General features: G+C 47.3%; 2 protein-coding genes and 1 long non-coding RNA gene across 5 annotated transcripts; 1 reads left to right on the top strand and 2 right to left on the bottom strand.

Annotated features, from left to right (window-relative positions):
• Positions 1-2,267: 2,267 nt before the first annotated feature.
• On the bottom strand, positions 2,268-3,304 carry LOC119864570. 2 transcript variants are annotated; one of them, XR_005368346.1, is made up of 2 exons: positions 3,167-3,304; positions 2,268-2,446 (listed from the first exon to the last, which is right to left on the bottom strand). It is a non-coding gene; the product is annotated as an uncharacterized LOC119864570 (long non-coding RNA). The 2 variants fall into 2 exon arrangements; XR_005368347.1 differs by having other exon boundaries at positions 3,056-3,183.
• A 6,484-nt stretch (positions 3,305-9,788) lies between these two features.
• Positions 9,789-21,004, bottom strand: ZNF623 (zinc finger protein 623). 2 transcript variants are annotated; one of them, XM_038555758.1, is made up of 3 exons: positions 20,926-20,984; positions 15,707-15,757; positions 9,789-13,613 (listed from the first exon to the last, which is right to left on the bottom strand). In XM_038555758.1, exon 3 carries the CDS (start codon positions 13,517-13,519, stop codon positions 12,023-12,025), a length of 1,497 nt encoding a protein of 498 aa, XP_038411686.1. In that variant the 5' UTR covers positions 13,520-13,613; positions 15,707-15,757; positions 20,926-20,984; the 3' UTR covers positions 9,789-12,022. The 2 variants fall into 2 exon arrangements, with proteins under 2 accessions (XP_038411686.1, XP_038411685.1); XM_038555757.1 differs by lacking the exon at positions 15,707-15,757 and having other exon boundaries at positions 20,926-21,004.
• Positions 20,686-21,567, top strand: LOC119876908 (translation initiation factor IF-2-like). Its single transcript, XM_038555068.1, has one exon. It carries the CDS (start codon positions 20,686-20,688, stop codon positions 21,565-21,567), a length of 882 nt encoding a protein of 293 aa, XP_038410996.1.
• Positions 21,568-27,076: the final 5,509 nt, after the last annotated feature.

Here is a 27,076-nt window from a genome sequence, read left to right as displayed (position 1 = left end):
TTTCACAGCTCCCGTGGAAGGGGATGGTCAGGGCAGGGGGAACTGGGACTGGACCCGGGCGTGGTGGAGACAGATCATGGGTTTAAAATGGAGCTTTTAGTCATCAAGGGCAGTGCACACTGAGGGTGAGCCACCCCGGGGAAGTGGGCAGAAGCCCTGGCCTGCCTCATGCAGCGGTATTTGGGGTTCTGTATGCTTTGGCCGCACCCCCCACCGTGAAACTTTGGTTTAAACGTTCTGGTCCTGGGTGGGCAGTGTTCCTAGGTCCCTCCCAGCAGTAAACACAAACACTCTTGGAGGAGTTCAGCATTTCCCTTTAAAAGGAACTAGGGCTCCTTTGAGATTTGGGGAAGGAAATAACACAAAATGTGTTTAGGACATCTTGTGCCAGAAAGCAAGTTTGCTTCCAGAAAGAGACCTTTGCCAGAGGGACAAGGTGACAAAAGTGAAGGGCCCCGAATGGCCAAAAAGCCAACAATTTCATCATCAAAAAGAATAATGTCTGTACTGAACAGAAACATATCAAATATATAAAATGCATAAGTTTAAAATATTATAAAAATCCATTCCATTAGCCATTTGAAAGTTGCTACTACAGTCATCCACTGTTGAAAAAATTGCTGGTTGAAGAATCACATCCTGACTCTCCCCTATGAACTGCATTTCAGGACAAATTGGTGAAGGAAAGTTATGTGTAGAATTCCATCTAGTAAATGCAGAAGAAAGAGTTGGCAATGTCATAATGGCAGTAAAAGCCTATAGGTGGAAGACTGATGAAAATAATGGAAGATTCAGCTGACCCTCTGAACCCATGAGTGACCCTAACTCTGCCAGGAGGGTATTAAGTGCCTCCTGGTATGAAGCCATAGAATCTTGCACAATGCAACCTACAGAGCTTTCCTGATGAGAAACAAACTGATCTAATCAAGCTTCTGAATGTAACTACCAGCATATACAAAATACAGGGGAAAGAGGAACATATTAAAAGATATAGTAGGGATGTAGTTATTCAAATCTTCTATGGGGTAAATGACTTATTCCCCCAAAAAATAAATGGGAAGGGATTTTTTAAAAAGAAGGAACAGAGTTCCTTTAGTTTTGTTATGGATTAACAGACTTAAGATACATTTCCACTAAATGCAACATGTAGACCTTGTTCAAACCCTTATTCTAATTTGAAGTGTTAAAAAAATAATAATACTTTGAAGTGTTAAATCAGGATCCCTGGGTGGCTCAGCGGCTGAACACCTGCCTTTGGCCCAGGGTGTGATCCTGGGGTCTCCGGATCAAATCCCACATCGGGCTCCCTGCATGGAGCCTGCTTCTCCCTCTGTCTGTGTCTCTGCCTCTCTGTGTCTCTTATGAATAAATAAATCTTTAAAAAAATGAAGTGTTAAATCAAGATAAAGTTTACTGGTACTTATCAGGGTAATAAGCAGTAACATGTCTCACACTTTCTCTTCCCAGGTACTCCTCCTAGCAACTGATACTCTGATACTCTAGTCTTTCTTCTGCCCCGGCACCCTCTGTCCTCAAGACCCTCTAGCTCACTGATTCCCATGAAATAGCTCCCTGAGAGACATCACTCAGACTAAGCATTTGTCAGTTTCTCTCATTTTAGTTTTGTCATTTCTACTTTATTTTAAAGCAATTATTAATTGCATATGAGTTTAGAACTCTTCCTGTAGTTTCTTCCTATAGTAGAGGAAAGTCTAGCTCTCCCCTCTAAATTGAGCAGTGTTTTTCTTTTCTTTTCTTTTCTTTTTCTTTCTTTCTTTCTTTCTTTCTTTCTTTCTTTCTTCTTTCTTCTTTCTTTCTTTCTTTCTCTTCTTTCTTTCTTTCTTTCTTTCTTTCTTTCTTTCTTTCTTTCTTCTTTTTTTTTTTTTAGTGTTCTTCTTTATACCTCTGCCCACAGCCTGTTATTAATGTGGCTGCTTCAGCTTTCTTTTGGTTTGTCTTGCACACCCCTCTGTATGGGTGTCAATTTTATATTTTCAGTGTGTCTCTAGAGGCAGTATAAGTGGTTCTTATTGTTTTAAATCCAGTCCAACAGGGGTGCCTGGGTGGCTCAGTCAGTTAACCATTTGCCTTTGGCTCAGGTCATGATTCTGGGGTCCTGGGATCTAGCCACCAGGCAGGCTCCCTGCTCAGTGAGGAGTCTGCTTGTCCCTCTCCCTCTGCACAACGTCCCCCCCTACTGTGTGCTGTTGCTCTCTCTTAAGTAAATTTTAAAGATCATTTGAATAAATGAACACAATCCAACAATCTTTGTCCATTAACTTTCATCTCAATTTATTTGCAGTATTGGTAGCAGTATTTGTAAAATCAGTTTATTTTATACTTTCTGGTTTTTCTTTCTTCATATTTCTCTTGAAGCCCTCCCCCGTTTCATTTGTTTTCCTCCACTTGTGTGGGAATCTCACTCTTCTTCTCTTTCAGTGGTCACCTGAGACATGGAAACGGGGACATTTAAGTCCATCATTCATGAAGATATTAATATATTTACCCTTCTCCTAACCCTCACAGTGCTTTAAATTTCCCTACCTTTCTGGTTTAGAACCTAGTGATAACAAGATTACCCACAAATTACATTGCTACTTTCTTCGGGAAAATTCATCTGCCTGCATACTCATCACTTGAGAGTGATATGCGGTATGTGTTTGTGCTTGAATACTGTTTACTTTAAAACTCCTGCTGGGGTAGCTCTGCTGCTCCCTTCGTCCTCGTACAGCTTTCTGGCTTCTCCGTCTAAACAAGCTGCTACAACTCGGCCCTGGTCTGCCCTATCCAACTGCGGCCCTGAAGGCACCGCGAGGATGGAGAGTGCAAGCCCCCAGGCCCCTGAGGCCTAGCCACGCGGGACACGCAGCAGCGGAGTGTCAGGATGGACCCAAGTGGGCAACTCCAGTCGGGCCTCCCTCAGATTGTAAACGGTCCTCCTCTCCCCCCTCAACACCTGCCCGGGGCTCTGCGGGTCCTGCCCCGAGGCACCGCGGCTCAGCCGGCGGGGACTATGGGGTCTCCCCCATCCCCGCCTGGATCCCGTTCCCAGGACCTTCGGGCCAGTCCGGAGAGTGGGACTTGCAGCTGTGCTCTCTGGGCTCCCCGGAAGAGTCAATGACCCTGTTCAGCTTCCAAATAAAACAGAGAAAGGGGAGCTCCTTACAACGGGCTGTAGGGAGGGGAGGGCCTGCGGGGCGCAGCAGCAGAGGGCCCCGCACCCACGCGGGCCGCGGCGGCTTCCCGGGCGCGCAGCAAGGGGCTAACCCGGAGGCTGCCGTGGGGCGCGGGGGCGCTGAGGGCGGGCCCGGGGCGGCGCGTGGCCGAGTCAGGACGCGGACCCGGGGGCGGGGACCCGCGGGGCCCGGGAGGCTGCCGTTGGGCGTGGAGGGCGCGCGAGCAGCGGTCGGCGGCCAGGGCGGGGCGCCACGCGGGGGGCTCGCGGTCCCGACCTCCGCGGCGGCCCGGGCGCCTCCAGGGGAAGTGCTGCTCCCGCGGCCGGAAGCACCCCCCGCCCCCCCCCCCGTGCGGAGGCGGGGCTCCGTGGGCGCTGGCTGCCCTTCCCCCCCCCCCCCCCCCCCCCCCCGGCCCTCGACGCCCTGAGACCTTCACGGTTCCTTATTGCGGGTTGTGGTAAAATGCACAAAACTCAGAATTCACTGTCCTAACCATTTTTTAAAACTATTTATTTATTCATGAGAGACCCAGAGAGAGGCGGACACCCAGGCGGAGGGAGGAGCAGGCTCCCTGCCCGGAGCCCGACGCGGGACTCGATCTCGGCACCCCGGGGTCACGCGCTGGGCCCCCCGGGCCCCCCTCGCAACCCCCTGCAGCGGCACACTGCACCAGCACTAGGGACATTCACAGCGTTGGGCACCAAGCTCCAAACGTACGTTTCACACCAAACGTGGGGCTTGAACTCAGGACTCTGGGATCAAGAGTTGGACACCCGGGCGACTGAGCCACCCGGGCACCCCTAGCCGCCAAACTCTTGATCTTGCAAAAGAGGAACCCTGCACCCATAAAACAACCACTTCCCACCCCTGGGTCCCTGGCCACCACCACTCCACTTCTGGTCTTTATAATTCAATGCCTCCTAGTAAGTGGGCTCACGTGGTATTGGTCTCTGCTGCTGGCTTAGTTAACTGGGCTTTTTTTTTTTTTTTAAATATTTTATTTATTTATTCATGATAGACATAGAGACAGGCAGAGACAAAAGCAAGCTCCGTGCAGGGAGCCTGATGTGGGACTGGATCCTGGGTCTCCAGGATCATGCCCTGGGCCAAAGGCAGGCACTAAACCACTGAGCCACTTGGGGATTCCCTAGTTCACTGGGCTTAAGTCCTCACGATTCTCACATGTCCAAGCACGTGACAGGACTTTTAAGGTTAATATTCCATTGTACGGATAAACTACATTTTGCTTCTCCATTCATCCCTTGAAGGACACTTGGATTGCTTCCGCCTTTTGGCTCTTGTGAGTAACGCTGCCACACACAAGGCTGTGCAAGTATCTCTGCAGAACCCTGCCTTGACTTCTTTTCAGTATTTACCCACAAGTGGAATTGCTGGCTCAAATGGTGACTCTAGTTTTAACTTTTTGAGGACCAGTCACACTGATTTCCAGTGGGGCTGCACCACTTCACGTTCCCACCGACAGCGCACAAGGGACGCCAGTTCTCCACAGCCTCACCAACACTTGCTACTCATTATTCACGGTACCCATCCCAGCAGGTGTGAAGTAGTATCTCATCGGGAGTCTGATATGCTTTTCCCAAGTGATTAATGATACTAAGCAGCTTCTCATGCGCTTATTGACCATTCAAATATCTTCTTTGGAGAGTTCTTTATTGAAGCCCTTTGTCCATTGTCTTTTCTTTTTAAGATTTTATTTATTTATTCATGAGAGACATAGAGAGAGGCAGACACACAGGCAGAGGGAGAAGCAGGCTCCCTGCAGGGAGCCCGACGTAGGACTCGATCCCAGGACCCCGGAATCATGCCCTGAGCCGAAAGCAGGTGCTAAACCGCTGAGCCACCCAGGGATCCCCTTTTGTTCATTTTTGAATTCAGTTTTGCTGTTACCATCTTTAGAAGTCCTTTATATATTCTGGGTATTCATCTTTTTTTTTTAAAGATTTTATTTATTTATTTATTTATTTATTTATTTATTTATTTATTTATTTATGAGACAGAGAGAGAGGCAGAGACACAGGCAGAGGGAGAAGCAGGCTCCATGCAGGGAGCCCGACGTGGGACTCGATCCTGGGTCTCCAGGATCATGCCCTGGGCCAAAGGCAGGCGCTAAACCGCTGAGCCACCCAAGGATCCCCAGTTTTTAATTTTGATGAAGCACCATATCTATTTTTACTTCCATTGCCTATACATTTGGTGTCATATCCAAGAAATCATCACCAGATCCAATGTCGTAAAGCTTTTCCCCTACATTGTCTCCTAGGAGTTTTCTGGCTTTAGCCCTTAAGCTTAGGTCTTTGATTCACTTTCAGTTAGTTTTTATATATGGCGTTAGGTGAGCACCCAACCTTCTCTCGAACATGGGTGCCTGGCTTTCTCAGCACTATTTGTTGAAAACTATCCTTTCCCTACTGAATGGTCTTGGCACCCTTGGTAAAAATCATCTGACTATATGAAAAAGAGTTTATTTCTGAGCTTTACTCTCTTCCAGTGGTCTATGTGTCTGTTTATGCTAGTACCTACTGCCAGCAGATTTTATACCCTCGGAAGCTGGAGATACCTGGCTCAACAGATTGAGTCCATAATACTGTATGATTCCATTTTATATAACATTCTTGATATGACAAAATTATAGAAGCACAGAGAACATTAATGGTTGCTAGCTGAGGAGGGATTGAAGGTGAAGGGAAGTGAATATAAAAGGGTAGTGAGAGATCTTCTGGTAAGCGTATCTTCTGTATCTTGATGACCTCAGTGTCACTCTCCTGGTTGTAATGTTGTACTGCAGTCTTCAAGATGCTGCCAGTGGGGTAGGTGGGGTAAACAGAACACAGAAACTCTGTATTACATCTTACACATGGATGTAAATGTATAATTATCTCAAAAAGTTTAAGAATAGAAATGTGTTGGAGATCCCTGAGTGGCTCAGCGGTTCAGCACCTGCCTTCGGCCCAGGGCGTGATCCTGGAGTCCCAGGATTGAGTTCCGTGTTGGGCTCCCAGCATGGAGCCTGCTTCTCCCTCTGCCTGTGCCTCTGCCTCTCTCTCTCTCTATGCCTATCATGAATAAATAAATAAAATCTTAAAAAAAATAGAAATGTGACAGTGGAGGATGCCTGAACTAATTAAATCAGCCTATGTTCCAGTAGGGCTACCCCAGGGACTGTTAGAACTCTCCAGGTGATGCTGAACCATAGCCAGGGCCAATCTTGTTGCTCTTGGGGCCTCTTGTTTCCTCTGCCTAGAACACAACTGTGGCCATCCTGGTACTTGTCAAACATTGAGGAGCTGGGGAGACCTAGTTCACTATGTGAACCCCTCCTAAAGACTGAGTGGGAGACCCCGAGAAGGATGACCTAGGGTGGACAGTGCTGGCCCAGGAAGAGCAAGGAGGGTGTGTAGATCCCACACAGAAAGTCCAATGCGCCTGGTTGACAGATGAGAACACCTTACTCAGGAGGGCACTGCTCAGGTACGTGGCTTTGGCTCATTCCAAACTTGGTGAGGGGCGGTGGCGTGGTGAGTAACTGGGATCCCAGCAGTCCGGTGCAGGAAGAGACCTCTTAGCCCAAGTCCTGACTAGATGTCCCTATAACCCTGGGCTCTGCAGACACCCAGCCCTGAGCCCTCTTGTCTCACCTGGGACTATGCTCCGCCCAACCTCCCTCTCCTGCTACTGCCCCAGCAACTCGGTCCAAAGCACATGTCCACCAATGCTACACACTGGGGCGCTCCCCACACCCCGGGGCAGGACAAGACTTGGCCTTGGTACCACTCAACCCCACCCACCACCATTCAGAAACTGTAATGGAGGGGTACCTGGTGGGCTCAGTTGGAGGAGTGAGTGACATTTAATCTTGGGATTGTGAGTTTTAGCCCCACATTGGGGGGTAGAGATTACTTAAAAATTAAATCTTTTGGGGATGTGTTTGGCTCTGTCAGCTAAGTGTCTGCCTTTGGCTCGGGGCATAATTCCAGGGTCCTGGGATTGAGCCCCACATCTGGCTCCCTGCTTGGCAGGGAGCCTGCTTCTCCCTCTCCCGTTCCCCCAGCTTGTGTTGTCTCTCTCTGTGTCAAATAAAGTAAATAAAATCTTTTTTTTTTAATTATTTTTTTAAAAAGGGAGAAAAGAAACTGTAATGGAAAAGACTCCAAATTTGATGAAAACAATAAATCTAAAAATCAATAAACAAATCCAAAATCAATAAATCAAAAAACAAACAAACAAAATCAATAAATCCCGATCAGTATGAAAACAAAAATAAATCAGGCACATCAACCAAATGGCTGAAAGGCACTGATAAAACTTTAGAAGCACCTAGAAGAGAAAAAGACATTATGAACAGGAGAACAAAAGCAGAGATGATTGCAAAATTTTCATCAGAAATAATGTGAGCCACAAGACAATGGAATATCTTCAAGGTAATGAAAGATAACCTGTTACCCTAAAACTTTATACCCAAGAAAAATATCCTTTGAAACTGAAGACAAAATACAGATATTTTCAGCAGACCAGATCTGAGAGAAACTGTCCTTGGTGTAACAGCAATAAAATAAATGATAAAGCACATCATTCAGGTTGCAGGAAAATGTAAACTTGGACCAGAAATAGCAATTGTGTGGGTAAACGTAAAAACCTGTAACGTTAAAATTTCATTAAAAGATAATTGTTTAGGGATACCTGGGTGGCTCAGTGGCTAAGGCTGAGTGTCTGCCTTCGGCTCAGGGCGTGACTCCTGGGGTCCTGGGATCGAGTCCTGCATTTGGCTCCCCGCATGGAGCCTGCTTCTCCCTCTGCTTGTATCTCTGCCTCTGTGTCTCCCATGAATAAATAAAAATTAAAAATAAAATAAGGGGATCTTGGGTGGCTCAGCGGTTTAGCGCCTGCCTTTGGCCCAGGGAGTGAACCTGGAGTCCCGGGATCGAGTACCGCGTGGGGCTCCCTGCATGGAGACTGCTTCTCCCACTGCCTGTGTCTCTGCCTATGTGTCTCTCATGAATAAATAAATAAAATATCTTAAATAAAAGAAAATAAACCATATCAATATTAAAAGTAAATATACGGGATCCCTGGGTGGCGCAGCGGTTTGGCGCCTGCCTTTGGCCCAGGGCGCGATCCTGGAGACCCGGGATCGAGTCCCACGTCGGGCTCCCGGTGCATGGAGCCTGCTTCTCCCTCTGCCTGTGTCTCTGCCTCTCTCTCTCTCTCTCTCTGTGACTATCATAAGTAAATAAAAAATTAAAAAAAAATAAAATAAAAGTAAATATACTAGGGATGCCTGGGTGGCTCAGGGGTTGTCTGTCTTTGGCTCTGGTTGGTCACGATCCTGGGGTCCAGAGGTCGAGTCCCACATTGGGTTCCCTGCAGGGAGCCTGCTTCTCCCTCTGTCTCTCTCTCTCTCTCTCGTGAACAAGAACTTAAAAAAAAAAAAAAAAAAGGACCTAACTGCATCTGTCTCCAAGAAATACACTTTAATTATACTGACATACATAGGTTAAGTAACAATTATATCCTGGAAGCACTAATCATAACTCCAAAACAAATGCATTAATATCAGACACAGTGGATTTCAGGTTTTCTAAAAAACACCAGAGGGGCAACTGGGTGGCTCAGTGACTGAGCGTCTGCCTTTGGCTCAGATCATGATCCTGGAGTCCTGGGATTGAGTCCCACAACAGGCTCCCTGCATGGAGCCTGCTTCCCCCTCTGCCTGTCTTTGCCTCTGTGTAATTTAAAAATCTTTAAAAATGTATTTATAAAACCCCTAGAGATAGTCATTAAAACACCAGCAATTCTAAATGTTTATGTACCCAAAACGAGAGCTGCAAAATGCATAAAAGTTGACATTAAAGGAGGAAAAACTCCATTTTTAAAAAAATATTTATTCATGAAAGACACAGAGAGAGAGAGGCAGAGGGAGAAGCAGGTTCTGTGCAGGGAGCACAAAGTGGCACTCGATCCTGGACAGTGAAATCACACCCTGAGCCAAAGGCAGAGGCTCAACCAGTGAGCCACCCAGGGGCTCCTTAAACTCCACATTTATAATTGAGGAGTTCAACATTCTCTGTGATAGAAAAGTAGAAAGAAAATCAGGAAAGATACAGGAAACCTGAACAAAACCATCAGACAATGTGACCTAAGCGCCATGCATAGAATACTCACACCCAAACAACGGTGTAGCACAAAGGGAACATTTATCAAGATAAGCTACCATCTGGGCCATAAATCAAGTCCTGGATTTAAAAATGTTAGTATACAGAGTATGGTGTCCTATTATATAATGGAATTAAATTAGAAATCAGTAATAAAAATATCTGAAAATTGCCCCAAGTATTTGGAAATTAAACAGACTTCTACATACATAATAGTCAAAGAAAACATCACAAGAAACCAGAAAATACTTTTTCAGGGGCACCTGAGTGGCTCAGTTGGTTACGTGTCTGACTCCTGTTTTCAGCTCAGGTCATGTAAAATGGTACAACCACTATGGAGAATATTTTGGCAATTTATTATAGGTTAAAATCACGTTTATAATCCAAAAATTTAATTCCTAGGCATTAACCCAAGAGAAATAAAGAGGCATGTCCAAATACATATTTTTACACAAATTCTCATAGCAGTTTTATTCATAAGAGCCAAATCTGGAAACCAATTTCTATCAACACAGTGGATGAATAACAAAGGTTTGTCTGTACATCAGAACACTACTCAGCAGATATCCAAACACATAACTACTTGGCTGAGTCTTTAAAACATGCCAAAGCAAAAGCCAAGACACACAGAATTACATACTGTATGGGTCCATTTATGTGAGGCCCTACAAGCAACTCTAATCTACACGGACCCAAAGAGGGTACTTGGGACTAGGGTGAGATTAACTGGGAAGGGGCAAAAGGGAATATTATTGGGTGATAAGAATGTTATTTTTCTTTATCCAAATGGTGGTTACACAGATAAATGGTTTCTCAAAACTCTGTACACTTCAAATAGGTGTTTTACTGTATGGAAACTAGATGTCACTGACGTTGATCAAAATGGTCTGGTAATCTCTCTTCTGTATCATTTGAAGCATCTCTAGTAATGAGGAGTTTTCCAGATGTAGTACTGTATGCCCCTGTTTATCACTTACCCCCTGAAGGCTTCTAGTGTTGCTGCAATTTAAAAACGCAAAACATGCCCTCACAGGCAAAAAAAAAAAAAAAAAAAACTGGTACATGTCATTTCAAAACTGGTTGTTTTGGTTCATGTTCAGAGGAAAAAAAAATCAGATGCAGCAACTCAAATTTGTGTAGATCGTTATCTACAGTGAACTACATCTAAAAAGGTGTATGTTGCACCTCCTGGTATCTGCAGATTCCTCTCCCAGGTCATTCTCTTCTCTAGCTGCCACAGCTGTCTCTCAGTTCCAGTGTCACCTCTTCTGTGAAGCTGGCCCAGATCCTCCATACCAGATCAGTCCTGTTCTTACCTATGTTCCTATGCAATGTGGAACCTCTACTTCAGCACTTAACTCTGTGAGGTGATCTTTGTCTTCCCCATCAGACCCAATGATTCCATCTGTTTCTCACGGTTCAGCCCTGGTCCTTCCAGATCAATACATTTTCAGGTAAATGACAAAATGAGCCAGAAAACAGAGGAAGTGACCAGAAGAGATGAAGTCAATCACAGAACTGCTGAGACAGAAAACCTTGAGCGGCACACTGGGACTGGGTGCCCCTTAAGTGGCTTAGAACGATACATAAGCAACCAGGTGAAGACAACACTCCCCAAAAGCAAGTAGATGGTCATGGATGAGTTGTGAAGGCATAAATATGAGGTGTGCTAGTCTTCCACTGGGTTACTCGTTACAACTTCTAAGTTACATACAAGCAGAAGACTACAGGGCTGCAAGAGAAGATATTTCCAGTAAACCAGTAAATCATACTGTTACCAAACAACAAAATCCAAAAATTTAAATGATAGCAGTACAGAATGGACAAAGCAAAAGAGGTACCAATTACACATAGACTTGGGGTGTACTTTCTATTGCCTTGCACTGGATACCAGGGACACATAAACCAATCAGCTATGACCAGGTCCTTAAGAAATTAGTAGTGTAATAATGAAAGAGATAGTAGATAAAAACCTAATCTTTATATACCAAAGTAAGCACCGGAACAGAAGTGCTCACTAGCAACACAAGCACAGAGGAAGGGCAGCTGGCTGAGCCTGACATGATGCCTGAGATGGGTCCTGATTCATCATGAGGAGTTAACCAGGTGTGGAGTGTGGAGCAGAGGGCATTCAAACAAAGAGAAGGAGGCAGGTGCAACTTGGGTAAGTGGGAATGTCAAGCAGTTAGTGTTGCTGCAGCGCCAACCATGTGGCAGGTGGTTAAGCAGTGGGAGATGGAACTCCGGGAAGCAAAATGCCTTTGAGAGCGGGACTGGGAGCTGGGAAATTATCCTAAGGACAAGGGGAACCAATTTGTAGTTTTAAATAACAAACATCTTTCTCCAACCTGCCTTTTTGATAGGCCAAAATTTACCATGTGACATTCTTAAGTACTAAGAATAGATACATAGTTCAGCTTTAAAAAGCATTTTTAACTGGGGTGAATTGTAATTGTGCAATAACACGTAGAAACCTTCTTTGAGACCTAGCCACCCACCCCCAGCATTGTTCCAGCTCAAAGTCCGCTGTCCAGTCATGTGGCTCTCCTGACTTTACACATTCCTTGTGGAAGACAGTAGCCCAGTGCTGCTGTACAGCAGTGACAGCCCACTTCGAAAGCAGCCCTGTCTAGGATATTGGAAAACGCTGACACATCTCACTGAGTTGGAGAATAATTATTTTATGTTATCTGTATGCTCCCCCTGACTTGCAGACTTCTCACCCAAATGTATGGGAGTCTTACTCAAGGGAAGTCCCTCTTGGTGAACACCTTGATTATTTTTAAAGTTTGGGGTCGAGGTGAAATCTTTCCCATACTGACTACATTCATAGAGTTTCTCTTCAGTATGGATTTTCTGGTGTTGAAGAAAGTTTGACCTCTGAATAAAGCCTTTCCCACAGTAACTACACACATAGGGCTTTTCTCCAGTATGAATAATCTGATGTAGTAGCAGCTTGGAGCTCTGAATGAAAGCTTTTCCACAGTCCTTACATTCAAAGGGCCGATCCCCAGTGTGGATTTTCTGATGTTCAGTGAGATGGGCTTTCTGGAGAAAAGCTTTCCCACATTCCTTACATTCATACACTCTCTCTCCAGTGTGGATTTTCTGGTGTCGAATAAGGTACGAACTCAGAAAGAAAGCTTTCCCACATTCATTACATTCATAGAGTTTCTCTCCAGTGTGAATTCTCTGATGCTGGGTAAAGTTTGATGTTTGGCTGAAGCGCTTCCCACACTCATTGCACACATAAGGCCTTTCCCCAGTATGGATCCTCTGATGTTGAATAAGCTTTGAACTCCGAATAAAGGCTTTCCCACATTCGTTACATTCAAAGGGCCTCTCTCCAGTGTGAATCCTCTGATGTTCAATGAGGTCTGAGCGATGCCGGAAGGCCTTCCCACACTCCTTACATTCATACTGTTTCACTTCTGTGTGGATCTGATAATGTCGAATAAGGCTTGAGCTCCTAATGAAGGATTTTCCACACTCATTACACTCATAGGGTCTTTCTCCTGTGTGAATTCTCTGATGGCGAATAAGCAAAGAGCTCTGGCTGAAGCCTTTCCCACATTCCTTGCATTCAAAAGGCCTCTCTCGAGTGTGAACTCGCTGGTGCCGAACCAGGTCAGAGCTGTGATGGAAGGCTCTCCCACACTGCATGCATCGGAATGGCTTTCCTCCTGCATGTGCTCTCTGGTGCTCAGCGAGGTCTGCATAGTGAATGAAGTCCTTCCCACACATGTTGCACACATAGAGTCTTTCTCCAGTGTGAGCTCTCTGATGCTCAGCAAGATGGGAGCTCTGGCTGAAGCTTTTCCCACACTGCTCACATCTGTAATGTTTCTCCCCAGCATGAGAAATCTGATGTCTAACTAGATCAGAATTAAATGTGAAGCTTTTGCCACAAGTCTCACAATGGTGAGCTTCCCCTTCCACAAGATCTCTCTGGAGGAGGAGGAGGTTTGAGCTCAGAACGGGGCCTTCTCCTGATTTACTGCTCGCTCGAGCCGCATCTCCTGCTTGGATTTTCCAATGGGTAACGGTCACTCCCCTGAAACTGCCCTCCTGAGGGGAGCAGCTCCGCAGATTCTGCCTTTCTGGGTTTCCCAAAAGTCCCCCTAATCTGGGTTCAGGGAATGCCCCAGACTCAGAGGCAGGGGGCTCCATCATTGTGAGTGTTTCTGAAATGGTCTTAGGCAAATTTCCATCCTCAGAAATTCAGGCTCCAGAGTCACCTTCTTGTCACAAGTTCCTAGGTTAGAACCTGAAATAAAGGAGATTAAGATCATTTTTTCCCTTCATCAACAGACACGAATCTGCTGGAACAGGTTGGGGATAAAACACATCCAGAGTGTGGAGAGAGGAGCGTTTCCTCTGTCCAGTCTTTACCCCAGTATGCATCTCAGCCACCTACCTCACCCACTTCAGAAGGCTTCTCTGAGGCTCTACCTCAAACACCCACATCCAGGGAAAGAGTGGCTTGGTGGCAGATGGAGAGGGATGTGGCTTGGACTCTATTATAAAATTAACACATATTTCCAAAGAAACACAAATGTACTGCTCTTGCCACCTCTTCATTGTCCTCCTTCCCTTTTACCCAGCTTAGATCCCACGTTCTATGGTACTATGTTTATTTCTGGTTATATATTATAACCATCCTAACTAACTCCAGCCCTTCCTGTATCATCCCTGCATTGGAAAACCCCAAGTTGGGGTAAATTTCACTTGCTTCTGATTCTGTTTCTGCATCCATGCCAACTGTGCTCTACACTTACAACCCCTTGACTAATGGGGCCCTGAGAACTACCAGCAATCTCTATACTTTCCTTATTCTTCTACATGACCACCCTGCTTGTCTTCTCTTTTCAAATGTCCAACACTCCCTCCTTCCTCTCAGTGGATGCTCTTGCTTATCTCAATGAGAAGACAGAAGCAATGAGATGAGAATGTCGCTTTCTTCCTACCCCATCTACCAACCTATCTGTCCATAGCCAGGCCATGCCCTCCCTCCTTATACGGGTTACACTGCCCTTGATCTAATCTAAGGTGAACATCACCTGGGCACTAACACTCACCTCTCTCATCCACTCAACAGCACCAAACCTCTCTTGAACAAGTCTAAAGCTGGAATGTTCATAGTAGCACTATTCATAACCACCAAAATAAACAATAGAGGGATGGGCATATTGAAGAGTACTTCTACCAAGGAGTAACACATAGCAATGAAGAACCGCAACACACAAAAAGCAAAGATGAGTCTCGCAGATGTAGTGCCTCAGCAGGAGCTAGGCACAAAAGAGTTTACGTTGTATGATTCTGTTTACATCAAGTTAAAAAACAGACAAAAGCAATCCATCCATGGTGGAAGAACTGAAACACTGCTGTCCTTTAGGGAGAAGATAAGGACTGGTGGAGGGTGCAGGGTCACTAGGGTACTGGTTATCTATATGGCACTTTGAGCCACACTGGTGTGTCACTGTGGAAAAGCTTGTTTGGTCAGGGGTTATTTAACCTAACAACTGCTGGAGTGCTGGGCCCAGCTCTGCACCACACTGGGAACCACCTGCAGGCAGGACTCTGCCTCCCCACAAGGTCATGCCCCTCCCCCTGACGGCCCACTCTTGGCAGGATGACACACCACAAACACAGCAGCAAAAAACAGCACATGTGTCATCTTACAGCCAAATGTGACTGGGACCCCGTTCAGGGTCACAAAAGGTGTCAGCCAGGCTAAGGTCACATCTGGAAACCTGTTTCCAAACTCATTCAGATGTCAGTAAAAATCAGTTCCCTTCAACCATAGGACTGTCCCTGAGTCCTTGCCAGCTGTCAGTTAGAAGCTGCTCTTGGCTCCTAGGGACACTTCAGAGGGAGTGACTGGGTAACACATGCTCTGTGGTCCCAGCAGGGCATCCTTTCAACATACTTTTATGTGAGACATAACTGGCATAAAGTGCACATATCTTGATAAACTTGTGACATCTGTTTAACCATCACAGGCCAACACAGAACATTTCTGTCGCCAAAAAGGGTCTTCTTCCAAGGGCAACCACCTCTTTTATTATAGATGAATTCTGCTCATTAAAAAAAAATTTCAATTAGAGGCACAGGTTTCTGTGTCTGCTTTTTATTTATCACCTACCCATTTTTTAAAAAGATTATTTATTTGAGAGAAAAAGTGTGCATTGCACACACAGGAGGAGAAGCAGAGGGGGAAGGAGAAGGAGATTCCCAAACTCCATGTTGATCTCACAACCCTGAGATCAGGACTTGAGCCAAAACCAAGTCAGAGGCTTAACCGACTAAGTCGCCCAGGGGCCCCAATGTACCTACTTTTTGTTGAATTATAACACATACCATAAAATGCACCATCCTAAAGTGCTCAATCCAGCGTTTTTCCAAGTATTCCTAAGATTGCAAAACCATCATGATTATTTACTTCCAGAACATTTTCATCACTCCCCCAAATATATATCTGCTTAAACTCAGCATCCCACCTGTGAAAGTCCCCCATGCTGCAGGCACCAGCAGCTCATCCTTTTCGCTGATGCACAGCACACCACTGCATGAATACGTCATGATTTACTTTTCACGAACAACTAAGTTGTCTGTGGTTTGGGGTGTTGATTAAAGCTGCCTGAAACATTCCTGTACTTGTCTTTTGGTAGATGGGGGTCCTTGTTTCTGCTGGGTGTATACCTGCAAGTGACTGCCTTGCTTTAGCAGCCAGCTGGTGGGGATACTTTTGCAAATTCCACTGGGAACCAGTGCAGCTGTGGACAGTGATTCTTCCCCTTGAGTGCGTGTGTCCATACAGTCATTCTGCTTTAGGTGAGTGTTGGAGACAGCATCAGGGAGGCCAGGGCTTGTATGAGTTTAGAGTATGACTGTGTGAAACTGATGGGCACCTGGTGAAGAAAGCCACATCCCATCCAGGGGCCACAGGATGTGGGGCAGAATGGCCAGTGGGTAAACTGTGGCTGACTGAAGACTGCCCAGCATCTCTGCTCCCTCCGAGTGACAGAAACTCCACCTAACATTTGAGTGGGCACATGGCCACCTAGCCTAGAGCCCCCTGAAGTTAGGTGTGACTCTGTGACTGGGATCCAGCCAATGAGATGGGAATGTAATGGATCAATGTGCAGGGCCCTTATCTCCACACCGCCTCTCCCTCCCCATGGTGACACACTGACGAGGCAGAGCAGCCAGGCTCCCATATGGCCTTGAGGGCCAGAGCCAGCTAGTAGGCGAAGCAGACTGAGAAATCAAGTTTTTTGTCAGAAACGCTATTTTGAATCTCTGTTATAGCAATTTGAATAATGCTTAAGTAATGCTAACAGGCTGATTACTCAGGCCAATGCTCCCAGTGATGAGAAAGAAACTGAATCCACACACCAGTAACTAGCAGTAAGGACGAGGAACTGAGCACAAGTGTACTGCAGGCATTTCTGAGCGTATAAGATCTGCTTGCTAATTCATCTGCCAACACAACTCCCTGGAGCAGCGACACAGAACAGATAAGACCTGCCTCCTGGCATTCACTAGGATGGGTTTGTTTTTTTTTTTTTTTTTTTGAGTTAAAGGCTCAATAACTTGATTTTTTAAAAAAATCTTTCTCCTGCTTATAAATATTACCTTAGTTATTTTTATCAAGCTATAAGGTAAATTATGCCAATTGAGAAAACAGAGACAACAGTAAAACTGAAAAAACAAAAATAAAATGATCTTTTCCTCCACCACTAAGATTATCAGTGAACATTTTCTTCTGGTATATTTCCTGCACTCGTATTTTTATGAAATCAGGACTATACCACTCAGTTTTGCATCCTGTGTTACTTTTTGTATCTAATGCTCAGCAATTACAAACATAACATGCCCAATGTAAAAATATTTCAAATAATAAAGAAGTATAGACAATATAGACAAAATTTAGACAATGAGAATCCCCACCAATTCAACAGTTAGCTGTTTCCTCATATGTATTCATTTACACTTTGCTTGAACGAATACAATTATACACATACATTTACTTACATACACACAATTTTCAAAAACAAAAATGGGATCACAGTACACTCATCCATCTGCAACCTTTCCCCCATTTATAATATATCCTGGCATTCCTCAAGTTTACCCACACAGATGTTACCTGGTTCTCTGGACGCCCTCCCCATTTGTAGTCACTGACTCCCTATTCAGGTTAGACACTGGAAGGAACATCCCTGCACCTCTGGTGTCACGAGGAGGAATGTTCCCTGAGGAATGTTCTCTGCCCATTTACCTGACCCTTCCTCCTCCCCAGGGATGGAAGGCGACAGCAGAATGAAAAGTCTGGGCAAATCACAGGCAGACAGCACAGAGCCTCCTCAGAGGGGCGCTCACTCTCCACGTCTACACCCGCAGGCTCAGCGGGCAGGCCCCCGTGGGGCCGCAGCAACGCGTGCTTTGTGTGGGCAGGCGCCGGAGTTGGTTTGAGGCTCTGACCTAGCTTCTGCCCAGAAGTGAGGCAGCAGTTGGCCTGTGCGCCTCACTGCTTCGAAGCTGAGGAGGAGAAGGGGGTGCTAGTTATTAAGGACCCTCGAACCCCAGCAGGCACCGTGCTGAGCGACGGACCCCACGGTCTCTAGCACTCCTCTAAACCTCCTAAGGCGGGTGTTCACACCATTACTTACTCTACAGACGAAACAGAGGCTAAGAGAGACAGTTCCCCAAGGTCACTAGACTAGTGATTTGAACTAAGGTTCAAAGCCAGGTCTACCTCCAGTGCCCATTTCCCCATTGTGGAAGATTTTTTTTCCCTTTCCAAGTGTCACCTGTCACTTTTACAGGATCCTATGGGGTAAGTATTATAAAACTAAGCTGATAATTTAAGCCTTATTTTTCTTAATTTAAAAGGGGGTGGGATGCTGGGTTTTGTTTCGGAAATAATATCTTCTGATTTTTATGTTTAAAGGGCTGTTGAGAGGCACCTGGGTGGCTCAGTGGTGAGCGTCCACCTTCGGCTCAGGGTGTGATCCTGGGGTCCTGGGATCAAGTCCTGCATCAGGCTCCCTGAGGGAAGCCTGCTTCTCCCTCTACCTGTGACTTTGCCTCTTTCTCTGCGTCTCTCATGAATAAATACATAAAATCTTAATAGTAATAAATAATAATAAAAGGACTGTTGTACTCCCTGCAAACAAGTTTGCGTGCGTCTATAAGAAAACAGCTTAAAAGTTGTGTTTTGGGGCACCTGGTGGCTCAGTCAGTGCAGCGTTTGCCTTTGGCTCAGGTCACGATCCCAGGGTCCTGGGATTGAGCCCCACATTGGGCTTCTTGCTCAGGGGGAGCCTGCTGCTCCATCTCTCTCTGACTGCTGCTCCCCCTGCTTATGTTTTCTCTGTCAAGTAAATAAAAAAAATTTTTAAGTATTTTATTTATTTATTTATTTTTTAATCTTTATTTATTTATGATAGTCACAGAGAGAGAGAAAGAGATTGAGATTGAGAGGCAGACATAGGCAGAGGGAGAAGCAGGCTCCATGCACCGGGAGCCCGACGTGGGATTCGATCCCGGGTCTCCAGGATCGCGCCCTGGGCCAAAGGCAGGCGCCAAACCGCTGCGCCACCCAGGGATCCCTATTTTATTTATTTATTCATGAGAGACACACAGAGAGGCAGAGACAAAGCAGAGGGAGAAGCAGGCTCCATGCAGGGAGCCTGATGCGGCACTCGATCCCAGGACTCAGGATCACGTCCTGGACAAAGGCAGGCGCCCAAACGTTGAGCTACCCAGGTGTCCCCTAAATAAAATCTTAAAAAAAAACCCCCACAATGATGTGTCTTTTAACGAGTTTTCATAATTTCCTCCTAACTTTAGAGAGTTACAGCTTGCTTTGAATAACATTTATCTGAAAATCAGTTTCTGCTTAGCTGTTTTGTTTTTTTTCTTTGGCGAATTCAAGCAAAATTAAACTGATACTCTTTCATTTAAAGAAGCCTAAAGTGAACAAAAGGAAATAAAAATACACCGCATTTGTGATCCCACAACATACTGAGCTACCATGGCCCACACCTTTCTCTTGTAACACCGAATTTGCTGGATGAAATATAACATGAAATTGTGTAAACACATAGTTGATGCTGAGAAAGTTGGGGCGATACTTGATGCTGGAAATGAAGTGCGATCTTAACCTGGAGTGGAACCCTGTGAGCTTTGGGATGGCAAGTGGTGGGGGGGGAGTACCAAAAGCAGGCACTAGGAGCTTTTTCTTATGTGCACTGGTAACGGGATATACAGCTCTGGATGCACAGGTAGGTCCTGGTCACTGTCTGCGGCTTACGGCCTCGAGAAAAGCAGCAGGAAGGTTTCTGAGCTTCACGCTTGGGAATAACTAGAGTGAGGGGCACCTGGGTGAGACAGAACCCAGAGCTCCGGGAGAATCTGCACCTCTGTGCCCGCCCTGCCTCCGTCTTCAACCTGCGATCCTGCCACAGCGAGTGTGAAGGGAACTGAGAAGCTGGTGTGTGTTGGCCACTAGGCAGGGTATCTCGTTTCCCTTTTTCTCATGTTCTCACAATTATCCCGGTTCAGGGAGGTGACCTGCTTAAAGTCAAACCAGCTGCTGGGTGCTTCTCTTCCTCCCTGTCCCACCCCATGGCACTTTGGTTCCTGCTCTCAGGGCTCTAAGGATCTGAACGGCCTTCTCCTCTCCTGAGAAGTCCAGTGTCACCTGCCGGACCGAGGCCGCATGGAGACGCCTGACAGCTCCCTGAGCCGTTTCCGTGGCACTGCCCTGTTGGGTCCGCTATTCCCCGGACCACCCCTTCCTCTGGCTCATGAGGGCCTTCAGCTCTGGCTTCTGCCCACATCATCCCCAAAGCCCTTTCCAGGAGTCAGGAATCCATCGCCATCACTGCAGGAGAGGCTGGAGCGGGGTGTGCAGGCTTGTGAAAAACCACAGCGGGCGCTGCCCCTAAGTCCTCCGTCTCTGCCTCAAGGGAGCTACTGCGGTCACTGCTGGCGATCACACACTGTGGGGATGCTACGTCTCTAACAGGGTCAAAGGTTCCATCTCTGCGGACAGGGCGCAAGGTACCAGCTGAAGCCATCTCAGATCCTCGGTGGGCAAAAAGACACGTCGCTCGTCGGGCCCGGGCTCCGGGGAAGAGACGCGCTGCAGGGCGGTGAGGAGCCCGCGGCCCGCCTGCAAGCCGGCCTCCAGCCAACAGCCAGGGGACCGCAGGCCCGGGGCCCGACTGCGGCGGACGCAGCCCGCCAGGGCACGGGGGGGTGGGGGGTGGGGTGGGGGGCTGTCGGAAAGCGCCGGGCGACGCAGCCCGAGGTCTGAAGGAAGAGCCATGCCTCTGGCTCCCGCACCGCGCCCGCACCCGCACCCGCACGCGGGCATCGGGCTGGCTCTGCCCCTGCGCCCGCGCCACGGGCTCCAACCCGACCCCTCGGCCCGCGCCGTCGGGAGCGCTCCCCGGCTGCCGAGCCAGGAGGCGGGCCCGCAGCGGCCGGGGCCTCCAGGTGGAGGAGGTGCGGGCCGGGCCGCGCCCACGACCCCCGCCCGCCCGGGCCCGACACCAGCCACTCACCGGCACGCCCGCGGCGAAGCCACCGCCGCCGACAAAGCCCGCACCGCCGCCCGCACGCCGCGGCCGGAAGTCGGCCGAGGCCCCGCCCCGAGCGCTTCCGGGGCCACTCTAGGCGCCCGGCGCCGGTGGCCTCTCGGTGGTGCAGACTTCCGCCCGCGAGGCCCGCCCCTCGCGGCTGCGGCTGCGGCTGCGGTGCGGCCGGCCGGCCCCCCGAGGCCACGCTGTCGCCCTGGCGCTGGGGCGGGTCCTGGGGTGCAGGAGGGGCGCTCCTGCGTCCCGCCTGCAGGGGGCGCTCAGGGCCCTCCAGAGGCCCTGGAGCCCTGGTCGCGGACGGAGATCTTTGGGAGGAGCCTGCGGAGCGCGGGGAGCCGTCTGCAGCAGCGCTCGTGGGGCACGTGCACCTGTCGTCTCCTCGTGCAGCTGGCCGTGTCCAGTCCCCCGCGTGAACTCGAACCATGCGGTCCCGTGCGTCTGCGCTGCTCTCTGCCCCCGCGGGAGCGAGCGCTGCTTGGTTTCGCAGTGTCCTGCCGCGGATGGTGCAGGAGAGCCGGTCAGGATGCGGCCGGCCTCCCAGGTCCCGGCGGCGATGCCCAGAGACGGGATCAAACGTGCACGTTGTGGTTTAGCACGACTTTGCGGTGACCGCCGTGACTTACACTCCCTCTCCGCGGCTGATAGAATTGGCCTCCCCACCTCTTCACCCACACTTAGAGCCTGACTTTCTGAATTTTGCCAATCCAAGGGGGGAAAGGCAGTAGCCTGGTTCTTATCAAATTCAGGGAGATGTGATTTAGAAACAAACGCAGTTGGTTTTTAATAAATACGTGTGATAAGTAGCTTTGCCTGATGTATCCTCCTGGGTGAGCTCCCCAGTCCAGACGGAACATCACCATCCTCCCCAAGCGGTGCCCTGGGCTCCTCCCGAGCCCTCCAGCTGCTCCACTGAGCACCTCTGCTTCCTAATCAGGCCAAACCTCCATGTTTATTAGTCACTTGCTCTTCTTAAGTCGGCCTGAAATGACCTTGGCTCCCTTTTCCACTGGCTGGTTGTCTTTCCTTGTGATCTGATGCAGGTTTTTAGTCTGGATACAAATCGTTTGCCAGTTATGTATGTTGCAAATGTCTTGCCTTTATCTGCTCACGAGTTACCCGCGCCCTACGCACCCTCCACTACTGCTGGGAATTCAGGCCTGACTTTCCCTTTGTGACATGTGCTCTGTTCCTCCCTGCGTCTCAGGACCCTGACGATGCTGTCTTTTCTCTGAGAGGCTTAACATTTTTACTCTCAATGCTTATAGGTCTTGCAACCATCTGGAATATACCTCTGGATACATGAGATGTTGGAATCTGGATACAATGAGCCAATATCTCCATGAAATGAGTTAAACAACTACCATTTCACACACTGCCTTGTCGTAGAAAAGTGTCTGGAGAAGCACTGGGTTGAAAACAAATGAGTGTTGCAGCAATAGTGAGTGGAGGTGTGTGTGGGTGAACTATGAAGTGCTGGGTCGTGATATATAGGGAGTTACACACAATGCGATTACACATATCAGGTGTGGTCCACAGGGGAGGACTGCAAAGAAACACCCACACATCCTTATTTAAGACTTAGGGGCAGCCTGGATGGCTCAGTGGTTTAGTGCCACCTTCAGCCCAGGGTGTGATCTTGGAGACCCAGGATCAAGTCCCATGTCGGGTTTCCTGCATGGAGCCTGCTTCTCCCTGGCCTGTGTCTGTGCCTCTCAATCTCTGTGTCTCTCATGAATAAATAAAATCTTAAAAAAAAAAAAAAAAAAGACTTAGGCTCCTGGCTGGCATAGTCGCCAGAGTATGGGCCTTGATCTTGGTAATGAGTTCTAGCTCCACATTGGTGGTAGTGAGTATTTAAAATAAAAAAGCCGGGGGGGGGGGGGGGCGGGCGCGGGATCCCTGGGTGGCTCAGTGGTGAGTGTCTGCCTTCCGCCTAGGGCGTGATCCTGGAGCCCCGGGATCGAGTCTCACATCTGGCTCCTGACATGGAGCCTGCTTCTCCCTCTGCCTGTGTCTCTGCCTCTCTCTCTCTCTGTGTCTCTCATGAATAAATAAATAAAATATTTTTTAAAAAAAGAAAGTCTTAGAAATAGGATGCTGTTGAAACTAAGGAGTCAGAACAAAGCTGGACCTCTCCCAGCCTTCGGCACAGGCCTGGGGCTGCAGCCATAGAGCAGGGCTGCTCAGTGGGAGCCCGGGCTCCTGGCGGAGAACAGGGAGGCTGCCTGGCAAGGAGCAGAGGCATCAGATCTGCAGGCCTCAAGAGGTGCACCGCCACCCAGCACGGGCCCCTGGCAATCTGTGTGTGCTTCATCTCAAGCCTACCAAAAAATTGCTGGGGTTGCATGGTTTCTCTTACACGCCTGCCTCCTGGGAAGGACTCTGGAGAGGGTGCCCAGGGATCTGTCACTGTGGGAGGCCACCTACCTTTACCCACCAGGCTCCTGCGAGAGTTAACACATGTGAACCCCTGGAGAGAGACTAGCTCTCTGATGCTTGAACTTGGTTGCAGAGAGCTGTTGCCATAAGAACTTAGTGCCAGATGACAAATGCAGCCCAGGGGGACCAGCTCTCTGAGAAGCACCCTCTGCTTTGCTGCTGGCTGTCTGCCCCCTCCCTGGATTGCACATTGGCCCTCAACCGCACACCTGGGTTGTGATGACTATTAGCCCAGTCAGAGCAAGGACAAAATCTAACTGAAGTTGAGGAAGGACAATATTCACAAGGGATGAGGTGCTGGCAGCGTGGGAGGACTCACAAGGAGCTGTTATAATCAGCTGTGTGAAAGGGGCCTTGGGGCCTGAGGATGAATTCCTAACCCTCTTTGCCCTCAGCACTGCAGGGAAAGCTTCATGGAGGAGGAAGCCTCTTACAGATTCCTGAGGGAAAGGAGGACTGCCTCTCTTAAAACATGGGCAAGATCTGTATGCTTCTAATTACAAAATGCTGATGAAAGATCTAAGAAGACCTAAATAAATGGAGACACATACCACGTTCATGGATTGGAAAATTCAAAAAAAAAATAAAAAATAAAAAATAAAAATAAATAAAAAAAGGAAGATTCAGTAAAGTTCTCCCAAGCAAAATTAAAAGAGAGAGAGAGACACACACACACACCAAGAAACAGACTCTTAATTATAGAGAACACACTGATGGTTACCAGTGGGGACGTGAGTTGGGGGATGGGGAAAATAGGGGATGGGGATTAAGGAGTGCACTTATCCTGATGAAAAGAAAAAGTCAGTTCTCCCAAAATCAATCTAAAAGTTTAATGCAATTCATATCCAACTCCCAGAAGGAATTTTAGTAGACACAGGTAAACTTACTCTTAAATTTATATGGACAGGACAGGCCCCAGAGTAGCTAAAAATAATACACACATACATACATAATAAATAAATCTTGGAAAAAGAGAATGAGAGAGAGGATCATTGTACCTGATATTAAGACCTACTGTATTGCTACTGTAATCCAGACAGTGTGACACTGGTGAAGGGGTAGATACCTAGATCTGTGGAGCAGAATACAGAGCCCGTGTCTGACTGATTTTTGACAAAGCTACAGAAGCAATTCATTCGAGTTAATAATAATGATGTATTGATACTGGTTCAACATTTACAAAAAAGAAAAAAGAAAAATAGCTAAGCTTGGATTTTTTTGTTAGACTTTTATCAATATTATTAATAACCAACATTCCATCTCAAATCTGTGGATAGTGCAAATTCAAGAGTAACTTCATTTTCCACTTAAGACCATGATTTGCTGTTTGAGAATCTTCCAATATCCAAATTAAATCTACTTTCTTCAAAGCACTTAGTTAGCATTCCCATCACGTGTCCAAGGCTGGTTTTAAGATAGATGTGATGTGTTTTTCCAAGATGCTTCATCTCTGGGCAGATCCAGAAAATACTGTATTTGATCTTTTATTTGTTCTAGAGAATGTCATCATGACCAGCACAATTGAAGTCAGGTCTCCCTGTGACATGATACGTAGCACAAAAAAATGCTTCTGGATTTTGGCCAAAACCTCTGGCTTGTTCACTTTTATCCTCTCCAAACTCTTCAGCACCAGTATCATCTTCTTGCCCTCAATAATACTTTAAATCAATGCCTAAAATTGTATGTTACTTTTTCCCAGTTCTTTCCGTAAGTCAAATGCATATTTCATCTAGACCTACAGATATACAAACCCAAGAGAATATGACTTAATGTTGCAATATATTCCTCAGCTTCCATTGCAAATACTACATTAATTCCTGAGTACTCCCGGAATCGCAGATTGGAACAGGAAGAAAAGCAAGAAGGATCCGATCCATTAATTTATCTTTTTCCTAACTAAGTGCCTCCACCACTCAACCTCCCCTTGCACAACCCACAGACTTGCGTGGTCTTTAAAAAGCTCTATTAAGGGAATGAAAAGACAAGCTACAGAAATAGCTCCCAGAAACGGGAGAAAAACTTGCAAATTACATATCCAACAAAATGTATATCCAGAATATATGAAAAATTCTCCAAAGAAAACAGTTTATTTAGAACACAAACAAAAGATCTGAACAGACATGTTACCAAAAATAGAGAAAGATGGCAAATAAGCACATGGAAAGATGCTCGCTGTTGTACTGCTGTTAGCCATGAGGAAAATGCAAATTACACCCACGATGAGGCGTCTCTCAGAATACATGTCCCAGAACGGCTAAAATAAAAAACAGTGACAGCACCAAATGCTGCTGAGGAACTGGGTCACTCCTACATTGCTGGAAAGGCAGGAGGCAGTTTCGTACTAAGTTAAACATATACTTGCCATCCAAAGCCCTGCAATTGCATTTCCTGGGTATTTATCCTACAGAAAGAAGAATATCTGGGACGCCTGGGTGGCTCAACGGTGGAGCGTCTGCCTTTGGCTCAGGGCGTGACCCCGGGGTCCTGGGATCGAGTCCTGCATGGGGCTCCCCGCAGGGAGCCTGCTTCTCCCTCTGCCTGTGTCTCTGCTTCTCTCTGTGCATCTCTCATGAATAAATAAATAAAATATTTTTTTAAAAAAAGAAAGAAGGGGATCCCTGGGTGGCGCAGCGGTTTGGCGCCTGCCCTTGGCCCAGGGCGCGATCCTGGAGACCCGGGATCGAATCCCACATCGGGCTCCCGGTGCATGGAGCCTGCTTCTCCCTCTGCCTGTGTCTCTGCCTCTCTCTCTCTCTCTCTGTGACTATCATGAAAAATAAATAAATAAATATTAAAAAAAATAAAAAATAAAAAAAATAAAAAAAGAAAGAAGAATTTATGGTCACCAAAAGCCTCCACCTAAATGTGTTAGCAGCTTTGTGTACAACTGCCCCAAACTGGAAACAACCTCAATATCCTTGAGCAGGTGAATGAATACACGGGGTCCCTCCACACCTCGGGGGACAGCACACTTGAGCCTGTGCTGCCATTGTGGGGGGCTGTGGGCCCTCTACCCCCGAAAAGCTGGTCCCCAAAGGCTGCATGTATATAGTTCCATTTGTAGGACATTCTTGACAAGAGGATACCGTCGTGATGGAGACCCGGGGCATGGGGTGTGCATGCAGGACAGGCCCTCCCTGTGGTGCAGCAGGGCTGTGTCCCGGGGCTGGTGGTGGTTACAAGAGTCCGTGTATGTGATAACCTTTCAAAAACTGTACTCCCCCTTCCCCAACAGCAGGGATGCCCGGGCGACTCCGCGGTTGGGCATCTGTCTTGGGCTCAGGGTGTGACCCCGTGGTCCTGGGATCGAGTCCCATGTCGGGCTCCCTGCAGGGATCCTGCTTCTCCCTCTGCCTGTGTCTCTGCCTCTCTCTGTGTGTCTCTCATGAATAAATAAATAAAATCTTTTAAAAATTAAAAAATAAAAAACAGAAAAAATAAAAAAATAAAGCAGTGCTTCTCAAAATAGTTTTTGAAAAAAGAAATCACAAATAACATTTTTTTTGGGTTAAGGATAAAAACATCCCACTCTGACTATTGTGAATAATGCTGCTATGAACATGGTGTACAGATATGTGTTTCAGTTTGTGCTCTCAGTTATTGGGGTGCATACCCAGAAGTGGGATAGGAGTAGCGGCCCCACATCACAGCCCCACTAGCAGGGCGCCAGGGCTCTGAA

The sequence above is a fragment of the Canis lupus genome, chromosome 13, assembly GCF_011100685.1.
Source record: "Canis lupus familiaris isolate Mischka breed German Shepherd chromosome 13, alternate assembly UU_Cfam_GSD_1.0, whole genome shotgun sequence".
Lineage (NCBI taxonomy): Eukaryota > Metazoa > Chordata > Mammalia > Carnivora > Canidae > Canis > Canis lupus.
This window is presented reverse-complemented; position numbering and strand designations above follow the sequence as displayed.